The 16,778-nt window shown below is 27.9% G+C and overlaps 2 protein-coding genes across 2 annotated transcripts in view; one reads left to right on the top strand and one right to left on the bottom strand.

Annotated features, from left to right (window-relative positions):
- Positions 1–3,835: 3,835 nt before the first annotated feature.
- LOC101240117 (uncharacterized) overlaps positions 3,836–16,778 on the bottom strand; it is a 55,768-nt gene continuing 42,825 nt past the window's right edge. Inside the window, exon 7 of the mRNA XM_065806318.1 lies at positions 3,836–4,587. Coding sequence (XP_065662390.1) covers positions 4,535–4,587 — 53 coding nt within the window. The 3' untranslated portion in view covers positions 3,836–4,534. The remainder of the gene's footprint in view (positions 4,588–16,778) is intronic.
- LOC136084923 (zinc finger MYM-type protein 1-like) lies at positions 5,539–8,601 on the top strand. Its single transcript, XM_065806317.1, has 4 exons — positions 5,539–5,740; positions 5,865–6,507; positions 6,583–8,299; positions 8,372–8,601. Exons 2-4 carry the CDS (start codon positions 5,880–5,882, stop codon positions 8,505–8,507), a joined length of 2,481 nt encoding a protein of 826 aa, XP_065662389.1. The 5' UTR covers positions 5,539–5,740; positions 5,865–5,879; the 3' UTR covers positions 8,508–8,601.

Here is a 16,778-nt window from a genome sequence, read left to right as displayed (position 1 = left end):
ACTGTTCAGCCTTTAATATCTTCATCTTCATCAGTTGTTCCAACTAGTCTCAGTGCTAAGAAACTAGTTACTGACAATAGTATTGAAAGTTTTGATGATAAACAAATCGACAACTATTTCGTTTTGATTAATTTTACCATATTAAAAAGTTTGATTTCAAAAACAGTTTGTCAGTGCTGTTATTCTCCTCTTTTAATTGAAGATAAATTAAGTCACAGAATGGATTTTTCTCATTTACTCAATATGAACTGCTCAGCTTGTGGCTGGTCTACGTGTACTTACACTTCACTAAGAGTTTTATCAAAAAATAAACCAGAAAAAAGTAAAAAAAAAACATTTGAAGTAAATATGCGTGCAGTTATTGGTTTTCGAGAAATTAATTGTGGATTTAGTTCTATAAAATCGTTTTCTCGATGCATGAACTTAAAAAGCTTACAAAGAAGTTGCAAATAATAGTATGAAAAAAGCTGCTACTAAGCTTCAAAATGGTGATGATACCAATGAACCATCAAAAATATGTGTTTCGATTGATGGTTCTTGGCAAAAACGTGGGCACATGTCATTGAATGGAGTAGTTACTGCATTATCTGGTGGTAAGTGTATTGATGTAGAAGTTCTCTCAAAACACTGCAAAGGGTGTGAAATGTGGGAAAAGAGAAAACATTCACCAAATTTTGATTCTTGGAAAGTAGGACACGATTGTTCCATTAATCATCATAAATCTTCTGGAGCAATGAAATCTATTGGTGCAGTGAATATTTTCAAGCAATCTTGTCAAAAGAATAATTTGATTTATACGGAATATCTCGGTGATGGAGATACATCATCTTTTAACGATGTTTTATCTGCTGATCCTTATCATGAGTTTAAAGTGATACCAGAAAAACTAGAATGTGTTGGTCACGTCAAAAAAAGGTTGGGTACACGATTACGTAATTTGGTTAAAAAATACAAAGGAACAAAAACACCTATTTCTGGTAAAGGAAAGTTGACAGAAAAACTTATAAATTCAATGGAAAATTTTTATGGTATGGCTATTAGAGCCAATAAAGGAGATTTATACCAAATGAAAAAAGCAGTTTATGCTATACTCTCATTTTACTAGCTTTCCTGATAATGATTATCGACACCAATTTTTCCCTAGAACAACAACTAAAACATGACGTAAGTACTGGAATAGTAGCAAGAAAAATATAACTTCATCTATGTCAATTCCACCATGGATAAAGACTTTAATTCTTCCTATTATCCAAGACCTACAAGCTGATGAGTTACTCAAAAAATGCCTGTATGGTGAAACTCAGAATGGTAATGAAAGCATTAAACTCTTTGATATGGTCTCGTGTACCCAAAAACAACTTTGTAGGGAAAAATGTTCTTGAAACAGGTGTTCATTCAGCAGTGATCCATTAGAATGATGGTGCAAATGGTGTCTTAAATGTACTAAAGTATTATGGTTTAATCGGTTCAGTAACTTTTAAAAAATCAATTTTAGCAAATATTGCTCGTGTTAAACGAATGAATTTAAAATCGAATAATGAAGGAAAAAGTAGGAGAAAATCTTTAAGATCAAATAAAATGGTTTCCCGTGATGCTGAACAGGATAAGAAAAAATAATTATATGTAGTTGGTGGTTTTTAGTAGTTTTAACACTTCAAAATAATCTATTCTTTTTTATTTCTTGTTTTTTTTGCATAAATGTTTTTTTAGGGTTTTTTTAAATTCAAAACATAACTTAAGTACAGTTTATGTTTATGAGCTGAAATTTTCAGGAAATGTTTATTTCATATTGATGCTCCGGTTGACCCATGGGTTTTTCTTGGATTTAGTTAGATAAAAAGTAATTGCTATAAATCTATAGAGGAAGTCAAAAATTTTCAATTTTTTTAGTAAACTCGTGATAAAAAGAGTAATTTTCAAAAATTTAAAAATGCATGGGTTAAACGGTATAAAATAAGTTGTTTTATAACTGTATCGATTTTTAATCCATAATCTTTTCACTAGATAAAGATATTTTGTTTTGAAATACAGCCTTTGTTGTTCTTTTTTCCGCCATTATGCATTTTTGATAAGTTTTAAAATTTATCTTTTTAAATAAAAATAATTATAACACTTTATTAAAACAAGTTTTCATCAAAAAGATACATTTTATATAATATTTCACAGTTTTATTTTTCCCCTGGTGTACCACCTTAAGAAAGTGTATTTATTTATAAGCCAAAGTGCAATTTATAAAGTGTATTTGTTTATAACCCAACTTACGCATTATATCTCAATTTGTGAAACACCTGTTTTTTTTACTCAATTTTAACATAATACACGTATAAAAAAACAAATGTAAAATTGCATTTTTGAATAAAACATTTTAAAGAAATTAATTTTGATTTGCCGACATGTTGGTATCGATCTCGGTAAAATAATTGCCGAAATTTCAATTTCGGCACTAAACGAAGTTTCAGGTACTAGAGTACTTGAAACTTCGTTTTTTTCTGTTTCGGATTTTTTTCCATGCTTTATATAAGGTTACTTTCTATATACATATATATATATATATATATATATATATATATATATATATATATATATATATATATATATATATATATGTATATATATATATATATATATATATATATATATATATATATATATATATATATATGTATATATATGTTTGTGTGCCACAAAATTTGAAATTATTTTTTGAAAGCTTTTTTCTCAACCAATTTTGCTCAAATTTTGCACACTTAATCATTTTCGATGACAATACAAGGAAATGGAAAAATTTGACCAAAAAAAGTTAATTAAGTTAACAAAAATTTAATTTGTATTTCCCCATACATTTTATTTATTTGATATGAATTGCGTATTACGTCACAAAAATCATTGATTTGCAAATTATTTGCAGTTTCGAAGACATTAAAGCGCAGCGATTCAAAACCTATTGTTTTTTCCATGCTTTATATAAAGTTACTTTCTATATATATATTACTTTCTATATATATATATGTTTTTTACTTTCTATATATATATTTTACTTTCTATATATATATTTATATAATTTATATTATATATTTATATAAATATGTATATATATATTTATATAAATATATATATATATATATTTATATAAATATATATATATATATTTTTTCCTTCTACAAAAATTTTAAAATTTTAAAAGAACACTGAATTAATAAAAAAAAAATTTAAAAACGTAACAGTAATTTTTCCTTCTACAAAAGATAACAAAAAAAGAATTTCTAGGCCCAATAGAATTCTGCTTGCATAAAGCATGGATTTGTAAAAAGAATTTTTTTTTGATTTACTAGTTTCTGTTTTGGTCGATCGCTATTTCAAAATAATCAATTCTCGGATGAATAATTAGTAGAAGCGAGACGCTTAGTGCGATCACGTGACCAGATTAATGATAAGTTAACGAATTTTACATTTAGATTTGTTATAATTATTTCTACTTGCAAACTGAAAACTCATGCAGATAATTGATTCATTATGATACAATAAACTGACAAATTATAACTCAATGAATAAAGTTTTTACAAAGCTAAGCATTTTTAAAACATTCTTGCCAAGTCTCTTCCCTTACTTGTTTGTTTTTTTTAATTGAATTTTAAAATTATCTCAGCTATAATTAATTTATAATCTTAACTAATTTCCGCGATAATCAAGAAAAATTGCGCTCCCCAATTAATCTTTAAATCCAATAACTTATATCTAAACTGACAAAAAAATCTATTACTTTCATGCCATCTAACTCTTAATTAAAAAAAAATTGTTAAATTAAAAAAAAATTTAAAATTTAAAAGTCATAAAATAAATTGAAAAAATTGGTTTCATAATATACAACTGATAATAATAACATATTTTACAAAAAAATTGTTAAATTAATAAAAAAATTTTAAGTGCAGTTCAAAGAATATACATTAGGTATTTTACAGCACATTTTACAAAATTTTAAAATATTCTAAATTACATTAAAATATATATAGAATTTATTCTTAATCAAACAAAAATATTTTGGCACAAAAACTTTGGTTGTAACAAACACCATATATTTTATAGCTCACGACATTGATATATGTGTGTGTGTGTGTGTGTGTGTGTGTGTGTGTGTGTGTGTGTGTGTGTGTGTGTATGTGGTGTGTGTGTGTGTGTATTAGTTGTTCATTTCGTTATCATCAGGTATTCTTTTATAACTAAAACTTTATAAACATTTTTTTTGCTACATTTAAATCTTTTTCTAAAAAATTAAAAATTTTTAAATTAGAACTTAGAGATATTTTTTAAATAGTATGAAAAAAGATTAAAAAAATTTTAATTGGAAAATTTCATAAACCTTTAAAATAGCAAAAACAAAAAATTAACGATCAAAAAAATAGCAAACATAAGTAAAGCGTTTTATGAATTTATTGTCAATTAATTTTTATATAAATATCTTCACTTTCACATAAATATTTTCACTTTCATATAAATATCTTCACTTTGTACTTTGTGTGCAGATGCATTACACGTTTTATTGAGTATTTATAATTCTTAACTCAGTCTTTAAATCAAACTCACTGCCAACTGAAAATAATATATATAAATATATTATGTTTTTATATATATATATATATATATATATATATATATATATATATATATATATATATAGTGAAAACAAAATAATTATCAAGATATATTTCGATTACATAACTAGAAGTTTCACGCAATAGCAATCCTCAGATGAAACAACAACAAAAAAGTAACGACAAAAATTATATACAAAAAATGCTATAGAGTGTCCGCTTTGATGACATTAAAGTTCTTTATTAGAAATTTATTTGGATGGCGGCATTTTGACGCGACCTCGGTTCGTTTGTTAAGTAAATTCAATGGTGATGTAGTAATCAGTGCCGTGGCAAAGGCCCCCCAAACCCCCCATTTGGGGGGGGGCCCACGAGATATAAGGGGCCCGTTTTTTAAAAAATGATAAAATTTTTTATGGCATTTTATTATTTTAACAGATAATTATCAATTATATTCAAACTATAAAATAAAATAAATGCTACTAAGACAATTTTAATGTGAAAAAAAACAACTGATGAGAATGGACATCCTTGTTTAGTTTCTGTATCTATATAGTAGCTTAACTCTAAAATTTTTACTCATACTTTTATGAAAAACACGGAATTTTTTAATCTTGACATGTTTCGTAGTTAACATACTACATTTTCAAAAGATTAAATAACAATTTAAAACTCTGGATATAAATATAAAATCAAAATTTGAAGACATTACAGAGAAATATTAACCGACAAATAGAATTGTTACAAACCAATAAAAATTATAATACAAATTATGATATCATAAATAGCATGCAAAAAATTATGTAAATAAAACAAACTAGATTGACAAATTTATATTATAATGAACAGTTTATTTAAAGATGAGTTTTCCTATTTCACATGGAGTTTTCACACCGGGATATTTCCCGGTGGGCCGTCAGCAATACAACATTTTAAAATTTTATAATATTTTAAAAAGTATTTTCTTTAATTTTTTTAATAACTTTCTAGAATAGTAATAAAAAATTGTGAGTTGAAATACGATTTGAAATATTGATTTCTGCGTGTCAGTTGCTTCATTTGACTGTATGATGTGTGTGTAGTTGGTTAAACCGAAACGCAATCGTCATTATTCAAAATTCGTAGTGAGCGTGGCTGAATCAGCTGAGCCGGTAAGTTTATTATTTTTAGGAGACATTATTATTTTTCATTTAATTTATTTGTATAAATTAAATAGGTATAGTACTATAGTAGGACCTAAAAGTAAATTTTATAAACTATCTGTTCTATTTTTAGGTATTAATTATTGGAATGAAGAAAGTGAAAAGTGGTGCAGCTAAGAGAAGAGAAGCAGCTGCAGCCAGGGAAGTAATAACTAAGTACCCCAAACTTACACAATTTTTGAAACCAGCAGTTCAAGCTGATGGTGAATCAGTAGCAATAACAGAAACCAATAATGATGTTACAGCCAATGCAGAAAATGATTCTGTTTCTTGTTTTGGTTTGTCTGCTGAAGGAGACTCTAATATGGCAATCTGTGAGTGTATACCAACTGCCACAACACTGCCACTTCTTTTTCTCAGTAATGATCCTTCTGATTGGCCAGAAAATGTTTCTGATGCACAGAGGTGTGACATTGTTGAACGTGGTGTAAAGCAAATTGAGATAGATTTTCCACACAATCAAGAAAGACAACGATTTTCAGTGACTTATTATAAACGACAGATGAAGAATGGAGAAACTATTGTACGGTCATGGCTTGTGTATTCTATGAAAAGTAATAAAGTTTTTTGCTTCTGTTGCAAACTTTTTGGTATATCAGATTCACCATTCCGACAAGGGATGAACACATGGGAAGGTTTATCCAAAAAACTGAATGATCATGAAACAGGAAGTACACATCTCAGGTGCTTTGAACAGTGGATGACATTACGAAAAGGTAAACTGTTTTAAAAAAAATTTTGTCATTAAATATAATAAATATTTATATATTTTACCAAATTCAACATTGCAGGCATAATGAATCAAACAACCATTGATGAGCATCAATACAAGTTGCTTCAAAAAGAGCGAAAATTTTGGAGAGCAGTATTGGAACGATTACTAGACATCACTCTATTTCTTTCTGCGAGGAATCTTGGATTCCGTGGTTCACAAGAGGTCATTGGTTCCAAGAACAATGGAAACTTTCTTGGGTTGTTTGAATTGATGGCGAAGTATGATAGTGTGCTCGATGAACTTTTACGTCGGATTCAGAAGAAAGAAACTAATGAACATTATTTGAGCAATGATACCCAGAATGAGTTGATTGAATTGTTAGCCAAGGAGATTGAAGCCGAAAACCTTTCCAAAGTAAAGAAAGCGAAATATTTTTCCATTATTTTGGATTGTACGCCAGACGTTTCACATAAAGAACAAATGAGCATAATCCTACGATCAGTAGTTTGCATTCCTGGGACAGGTATCAACATTTCTGAAAATTTCTTTGGATATCTCAAGGTAGATGATACCACTGGAAAAGGGCTTTTGGATGCCTTTCTAGATCAGACAAAAAAGTGGGAATTAAATATTCTTGACTGTCGAGGCCAATCCTATGATAACGGTGCTAACATGAAAGGAAAGGCAAAGGGTGTTCAAGCTAGGCTTCTTCAAATGAATCCCAAAGCTCTATATGTTCCGTGTGCAAACCATTCACTTAATCTAGTCATTGTTGACGGTGCAAAGTCATCCAACAGTGCAATTACTTTTTTCGGAGTTCTTTCAAGATTGTATACACTCTTTTCATCATCTCCTGCTCGATGGCATATTTTAAAGTCATGTATACCCATTTCTGTCAAGCCTCAATCCGATACCAGATGGGAAAGTAGAATAAACTGTGTGAAACCTCTTCGCTATCACCTGAAAGAGATATTAGAGGCATTAGAAAAATTGGAAGTGTATGCTCTAGAGAAGAGAGATGGCGCAACAGCTACAGAAGTATGTTCGCTGATGGAATATATGATGACATGGCCATTCATATTGTCAATCGTTATTTGGTATGACGTTTTATACCAAATTAACAAATCAAGTAAGCTTCTGCAGTCCTCTACAACTTCCCTTGATGTCTTGGATAGTGAAATAAAGGCCACATATACATTTCTTCAGCAATATCGTGAAACTGGATTTTCAGACGCACACATGAAAGCATCAGAAATCGCAGAAGTGTTGGACATTGCAAAAATTTTTCCAGAAGTGCGTTCCCGACAAAAAAAGATGATTCATTCATACGAGTGTGCCGATGAAGCTCACACCATCCAATTAGAACAGAAGTTTAAAGTTGATTTCTTTTTACCACTCCTTGATATGTCAATGGGATCAGTAAAGGAGCGTTTTGAACAAGTCAGTAGTATCACAGAGCTCTATGACTTCCTATACCGTTCTGAGAATCTTATTCAAATCTGTAAAGAAAATTCTTTGTCTTTATATTGCAAAAATTTGCAAGCAAAGCTTGGCGATATAGATTCGGATGATCTGGAAATGGAATTAAAACGATTTGTCATAGTGGTACAGGAGAAAGAAAGTACTCACATGAAATCTGCACATGATTTTCTTAATTACATTTATAAAGAAGAGCTGCAAGAAACTTATCCAAATCTTGCCATTGTGTTACGCATAATCCTTACCTCACCAGTAACTGTCGCAAGTGCTGAACGTAGCTTCAGCAAGCTAAAATTGATTAAGACTTTTCATAGGTCAGTATATTTAATCTTGCTACTTTATACATAATAGATGTAGCTCTATGCATTTCTTTTCACTTTTTATAGGTCAACAATGGTTGATGACCGCTTGTCTTCTCTGGCGATGCTGTCAATTGAGAACGATGTGGCAAGAAAATTAAATTATGAGGAGATAATCAACAAATTTGCAAGTATGAAAGTTCGCCACAAGTCATTTCTGTGACAATTGTGAATATGTGATTTATTACAGGTTTTGAAGTATTACCAATATAATATAACAAACATTATTCTGATAATTATCCGTACATATACGTTTGTCTATACTTATATGTCTTATTTTTGATGTTTTTAGCCTTTAGAAAAAATGTGACGCATATATATCCTGTAATGTGATGCCACAAAATTAGGGCCCAAAAAAATGATTTGGGGGGGGCCCAAATGTACCACGCCACGGCACTGGTAGTAATGTGGTATTTTTCTGTCAAGCATAAATTGCAAAATTTATCACTAGGTTTGAATGGCTCCGCTTGATCGAGAATATTCCATTTTAGTATAGATTCTAAAGCTTTATTTTTGTATTCCCACACAAACTTCGAAAGTTCAGTGGAGTTGTCCTTTCATAAACAAAAACTTTTTTATGTTTATACCACCTGTCATTTTCTCAGTAAGCCCAATGTAATAATATCCTTCTTCTTCTTGGTGAGCGTTTACGTTGCAAATATAAATAAGATTTTTTGTAAGGCATTTTCCATTGAGTGGGCATAAGGTGGTTTATCGACAATTGCATAACTGATTGGCATTTTTATGAGAATTAAATAATATCTTTTTATTATGAGATGAAATAATACTCTTGATGTTTGGAAGGCAGCTATAACTAACCTTTAAAACCTAAAAAGTTTATGAAGTTTGTGACCTACGGGAAACATTTATCAATTTTACTCAAAAATATTTTGGCTACGTTTCTTCTGACGTTGAGCGAATAAGGTGGGTTCAACCAGATGTTTCTTTTTCGAGATTTTGTATTAGATTTCTGGATATTTGGAATAAAATTGATCTTATCTTTGAATCCACAAGAATTGAGAGCATTATTATAAAATGGTGTGGCTCTATCAAAAGCTTCTTTGCTTGAAGATATATTACTGATGCGATTAGAGATCATTTTTGGTATCGATTTAATAATGCTTAGTGGATGATTAGAATTGTTAATGTATAAAGGATTATCTCCTGGTTTTCTATAAGGTTTAAAAGAGTTCTCAGAAAGGTTAAATGTGATATCTAGAAAATTTATGGTTTTTAAGTTTGGTCTGATAGTGATGTTAAGATTAAAATTGTCTTTAAAAATTTTTATAAGATTTTTTTCTTTATTTTTTCTGATTGATTACCACTATATTATAGAAGCAGCAAAGACCATCATCTCTATTTAGACTGGTAGTATTAAGACAGTATTTTGGCCATAGTGTATAAGATAAAGAGGCCAACTAGTTCGTATAATTTGACTCAATCAAAACTACCCATGGTGACATCGAAATTAGGGTCCGCCGCCGACTTTTTAATCCACATATTATCTCCTGAAAAAAGTAAAGATTTCCTGGTGTAGTTAATAATTTCGATTGATTTATCTGAAATTTTGGTGAACTGTTTTGCATAGTTTATAGAATTTTGTAGAAGTTGTTACCAATTTCGTAATTTGTCCGAAAGTTTTTTCCATACTTTGTTGACAAAAAGCAAAAATTAAAATGCAAGACCGGAATTATTTTTTTTTATTAATTGAGAGACTGCCTACCCCAACCAAACCCTCAGTCGATGTAGCAACACTCCCTTGCGGGTCAGGCTAAAAGATAGTAGATGTAGCAGCACTCCCTTGCGGGTCAGGCTATTTGTCAGTTGATGTAGCAGCACTCCCTTGCGAGTTAGGCTATAAGATAGTCGATGTAGCAACACTTCGCGCATGATTTAGAGTAAAAAAAACAAAACAAAAAAACATTTTATTAAAAAAATAAAAAATAAAAACATTTTATTAAAAAAAATAAAAATAAAAACATTGTTTATATTGTTAAAAACATTCAGAATGTTTTTAAAACATTCTGGTCAATTAAATTTTCGTTTTTGTGGTTTTTTTTAAAAACGATTTATTTGTAATTAAATTAATGGTTTTTAGGTTGAGAGACTAAAACATCCCTCAAGAGGAGGTCACTCCGCAAAGTCCGTCAAAATTACCGTAAATTTTTTATTCGCATGTTATATTTCTTTTAAAAAATTAGTTACGCACAAAATTGCTAATTAAAAATTTAAAAAATGATGGAATTGGATAATGGTATCTTAGAAAATGTATTTAGAGATGATGACATCCAGAAATGTATTGATGAAGATGATAGTGATGATACTAGTGAGGATGAATTCAAAGGTTATTAAACTTTTTCTTCTCGTATTGTGCTATTTGTAATAATAAAATAATGCAAAATAGTAATAATAATAATAATAATGTAAAACAACTTAAAATATGTTCACTCTAAACAACTTCCTGAAAATTCAAATTATAGCTGTTGGAGTTAACATCCAGTATCTAATGTCTGTTATTTTCACCAGCAATAAGAAAAAAAATTGTCCAAATTTTTCAATTAATATCATAAGGCTGTTATGAAATACTTTAACCCAAGTTTATATATATATATATATATATATATATATATATATATATATATATATATATATATATATATATATATATATATATATATATATATATATATCTGTAATAATTAGTATTTCATGGTTGATGTATTATATGTATGTTATTTAGATGCAATTTACATAGTATTTTGTTGCAGATGTTTGCTGTAAGCCATGAAACTTTAAGTACCATTCATAGTTTCTTTGTTATATATATATATATATATATATATATATATATATAAATTACTGGATACAGCATAGGCATGCCTGACCATATAATTTTGAAAAATATTTCGAAGCCAAGTTATCGTTGAAAATGTGATTTAAAGTGAGGAAACAGTTTGTAAATAGTTGTTTAATAAAAGTAATATGTAATATAATATATATATTGTAAAGCATATTACTATTACAAAGGCTTATTAAAAGTAATATATATTAATAAGTTTCAAGAGAATTTGTTTAATGAGCTTGTATAATTTTAATCATTAGGCTCATGACTTGAGGCTATTAACAATTTATCAGCAACACCTGAGTCAAGATACCTGAGGATTTGATTATAAACAGCTATTTAAAGTGAAGTTGTACTAGCAATTTTGCTATTGAATATTAATTTGGTTTCCGAAAAATGGTGCTTTCTGAAGACTAACTAATCATTTACATCTATATCTATGTATCATATACATCTATATCTATGTATATTATATTTATTATAATATATACCTATATTTATGTATAAAATACATGTTTGGAATATCGTGCATTGACAAAGTACTTATTTTGTTGGATCAAGGTATTTTTTTTTAAGTGTTTTTCTTAAAAATGTTATATGTTATAAAAAAATATGTTATAAAAAAATATTACATGTTATTTTATTATATATATATATATATATGTATATATGTATATATATATATATATATATATATATATATATATATATATATATATATATACATGTATATATATATATATATATATATATATATATATATATATATATATATATATATATATATATATATATATATGTAATGTGGATATTAATTTCTTTCACTGATTTTTGAACAACACAAGTTTAGTTAGTTAGTTTCGAACTTGAGTTCATTGTATATAACTTGTTGCACAGGATGAGACATAGTATAAACATACATCTAAATAGGCTTCTATAATCAAATTGATAATTTTAATCAAATGTTTATCTTCCACTGGAAGTTCCTGAATGTGATTTGTAAGTCCTTTCAAAATTGCTTTAGAAAATAAATGACGGCTAGTCAATTTTAAAGATGGCATCGATTCCATAAAAAGTTGTAGTTCTTTGATTTTTGATTTGTCTGGAAAACTGTGTCTTAAAAACTTTTCAATAAAAGAACAAATTACAATAACATCTTTTGATGGATGAAGAAGACCACCTCTGCTTTTTTGATCAACAAGTAAACTTTGTGAATTATCATCCGTTAGAGATGCAGTAGAGGCTTTACATTTAATAGATCTTTTTAGATTTCTACTAACAAATCCACCTATATACTTCACTACTTCAGAATATTCAGACAATTGCGATGGTTCCATAATACTTACTGGTGTTATATCCTCATTAGCTATAAACACAGTTGAATCATTATCATTTAATTTACATTCTTGATGATTCACAATTCCTTTTGTAACAGAAAGTATTTCTGTAGCATCCTGAGCTAAACAATTACCAGTTTTTATGTTTCGTAATGAGTGATGTACTAACAAACGCCGATACCTTGTCATAATCTGTTTTGCTGATGGATTGTTATTAAAACCGCCTTGACTTCTAACAGCACTAAAGAACATTTCAATATGATCTTGACTCAGTTTGCCCGGCTTCAATTATTTCTGCCAATGCCATATCCAGTTATTTATATATCTATGTGTATGTGTATATATGTATATATATATATATATATATATTATATATATATATATATATATATATATATATATATATATGTGTGTGTATATATATATATATATATATATATATATATATATATATATATATATATATATATATATATATATATATATATATATATATATATATATATATAGATATATATATATATATATATATATATATATATATATATAGATATATATATATATATATATATATATATATATATCACCAATGTGTTAATTTGGTGATACCGTAATAATTGTTTTATATTCCAAACTCTAGGACACAATGGCCAGAAGCACCTAAAAATTGGGTCCCTGACAGGTGAATACGTTAACGTAGGTAAGTTATTTTTGCTTTTGTCCCTTTTTTGTTTGCCAATTAAGAAAGATATATTTTACTATATGTGCATTATATACCACCACTATTACAATGTATTGATAAAATTCTTGTTTATTTTTTTTATTGTAGGGAATATTATAAAAATTGTATTTGTATGTGATTCACCTGATGAAGCTGCATTTTGCTTAAAACAGTATGAACTGCAAACAACTACACGATATGCAGTTTTCAAAGTTGGAAAAAATTTTGGAAAGATAGGTTTTAACTTTATAATTGTTTTTCTGTTATTTAGATGTAATTAAAAAGTAATTATGCTGTTATCAATCTTTTTTAGTAGGTTTTTATTCTTACAAATTAATAAAAAGTACATTGAAATTTATTTTAATCTATCTGTTAGTTTGTATTTTTCATACAAAAACTAGCAGAAAATTTCCAATCTTATCAAACAGAACTATTTGATTTAGTATTCCCTCCAATCCTTTACATCACTGTTGTGTCTGTGTGACAATAGGTTGTGTTGTCAATGAGCACGACTTATTAGTCTTAACTTTCCTGTTTCTTTTAGAGGCTTTTTTCTTATGTGGAGAACTAATTCCTAAAGGCTTTCCATACTAACATCATTTCTAAGAGCACAGGCTTCCATGTACCTACTTTACCTGGGACTTTTAAGTTGTTTATGTGCTTATGTCATTACATATATCACATTAAACCTGTATTCTTTTATTTGGGCGTATATTATAAACTCTAAGTTTTAAATTATGATGGCTTTTTTTTTGAATTCAGTAGCTTGGCTAATGGCTGAGTTTTATTTTTGTAGATAATGTGTTTGCAAAAAGTCGAAAAGTGTTATGGGAAGATGATGTTGTTCCATTCTCTGGAATACCTTACATGATTTCAACATCTAAGGTGTTGGACTGCCATCATGGATTTGATAGAAATTTAGCAGCCAAAAAGAAATGCAGAGAAGAAAATAAAAAAAAAGTAAATTGCTATTTTATATTTCAAATTTTTAAAATTAAGTTATACAGTAAAGTTCCCAATTTAGGCACATTACAATAATTTTTTCAATAGCAAACTCAAACTTGCATTTTGTATGCATATAATGGTCTCTACATTTTTGCAAAAGATTTTTGCAAAGGAACTTAATTTTAACACAAAATGTTGCGATATCAAAGTAATTTTTTATCTCTTACAATGAAACGATCCTCTCTTCTTTTAAACTTTCATCTTTATATATATCTCTTGGTCTCTAGCTAAAACATTATTTACATATAACACGACAAATATACCAATATAAATAATACAACAGTGTAATGTTGTAAATAATTAGTGTAATAGCACCAAATACGTCCAAGTGACAAATGTCATTAACTGATATTTAATATTAACACGTAATAGTATTATTAATAATTCATCAATAATAACAGCACACAAAATGAATGCAATAGTCAAAAAAATATGATGATGATGTCCAATCAATATTCTTAATATGACTTGTCTGCATTTTAATAGATATATGGTATTATCAAACTAGGGCATTGCTAATCATCATTACCACAAAAAAAATGTAGTTCTTCAGGACAGCAAGAAGTTTATGTGCCCAGCCCAAGTTGTTATGAGAGAAATTATACTCTTCCCAGAATTTAAGGTCATTATTATTTTAAATTTGTTTCTATGTATGTATATATATATATATATATATATATATATATATATATATATATATATATATATATATATATATATATATATATATATGTATATATATATATATATATATATATATATATATATGTATATATATATATTTTTATATATATATATATATTTTAATTTGTTTCTGTGTATATTTTTTGTTTTATTTTAAGATTTTCACATTTAATTCAGTAGTCAGTTTGTATTTATAGATTTTAGAATCAACTGAATCGCGAAGAAAAAATGCATCAAAATTACTCAGAAATAGTATCAAGAATGGGTCATTTGAGAAAGATAGTGTCATTAGAAAGATAGTGCTGGTAATAGATGATTTGTCTTGTCATGAAAATCATCCAGTTGGGAATAAGGTATAATAAAATATTTTCCATCTCCAACTTATAAAAATATATCATATTATTCTGTATTGTTTTAATTTTATTTTTTTGATAAATTGTTTTAACGATTTTTAGATTGAACTAATTTCCCAAATGATAGATCCTCAACTTTCAATGCAGATTGAACAATATGTGAAAGAAGGAATTTTAAATCTCAGAGAAATGAAAAGGTTGCTTAGGATTAAAGTAAAAGAAATGTTTGAAAATCAAAATCCCCCGTTCAATAACAGAAGATTTTTTCCTAGAAATAAAACTATAAGATCACATATTGTAAAAGCACAACGCAAACTCAGGTATATTTTAATCTATTTAATATATATTTTTTAACCTTATAGAATAGGTTGATAGGAGAGTTACTAAGCTGGTATTTTTTATCTATCATTTAATAACTATACATAATTAAATAAGATTTTATATACAAATGTTAAATCTTATTTAATTACTCGTGCTTAGGTATTCAATGATAGATCAAGAATGTCTTTTAAAGAAGATTGACGCTTTGAAAGAAACTGATCCAACAGTTAATATATTTTTTCGACCAAAATATGAGCAAAATGTTGAGGTTAGTGATGCTGGAACATTCCTTTTTGTTTATCAAACTTGTTGGCAAAAAAAACTAATGAAGCGTTATGGAGAAGAAATTCTTCTACTTGATGCCACATATCGTACTACAAGGTATTTGCTGCCATTGTTCTTTGTGACAGTGAAAACAAATATAGATTATCAAATTATAGCTACATTTGTAACTGAAAACGAGACAAAAGTTTCAATATTGGAGGCGTTAAATGTTTTAAAGTCATGGAACCAATCTTTCCATCCGTCATTTTGCATGACAGACTACTGTAATGAGGAGATAGATGCACTTGAGGCAGTTTTTGCAGGTATATTAAAAATATTAGTTGATATTGTTTTAATTATGTGAATCCTAAATCAACCTAAAATTTCTCCGTGATGGTGTTATATATTTCTCCACTGAAATGTCAAATCATCAAATTTTTTCCAATTTTTAACCCATGTTTTCAGATAAAGTTAATTTTTTTTACCACTAGTTAAATTTTATGTTCCATGAACACTCTTAAAATATGAAGCATCAATTTAAGTGGTTCAAAAGTTTTGAATTTTGCAGTAATTAATCATTTTTAGTGACTTTGCTTGGCATGGTTTGCATATGGTGATAACTTTTAAAAAGTCTTTACCATTATGTTTAGGTACACATGTTCTGATTTGTGATTTTCACAGAGAGCAGGCATGGGAACGTTGGATAAACAAAAAAAGCAATGGCTGTTCAAATCATAAAGTGGAAATACTTGCAATTTTAAGACGCATTGCCAGAGCATGGAATGAAAAGGAAATGGATTTGGCAATAACCTGTCTTGTTTCTTCTGATTATTGGGATGCTAATTTCATTAAATTCAAAGGGTATATCTCAAGATACTGGCTAAACGTTAAAGAGGTAACATTTAGA

This window comes from Hydra vulgaris, chromosome 09, assembly GCF_038396675.1.
Source record: "Hydra vulgaris chromosome 09, alternate assembly HydraT2T_AEP".
In the NCBI taxonomy this organism is placed as follows: domain Eukaryota; kingdom Metazoa; phylum Cnidaria; class Hydrozoa; order Anthoathecata; family Hydridae; genus Hydra; species Hydra vulgaris.
The sequence above is the reverse complement of the archived record's forward strand: the minus strand, read 5'-3'. Positions and strand labels throughout refer to the sequence as shown.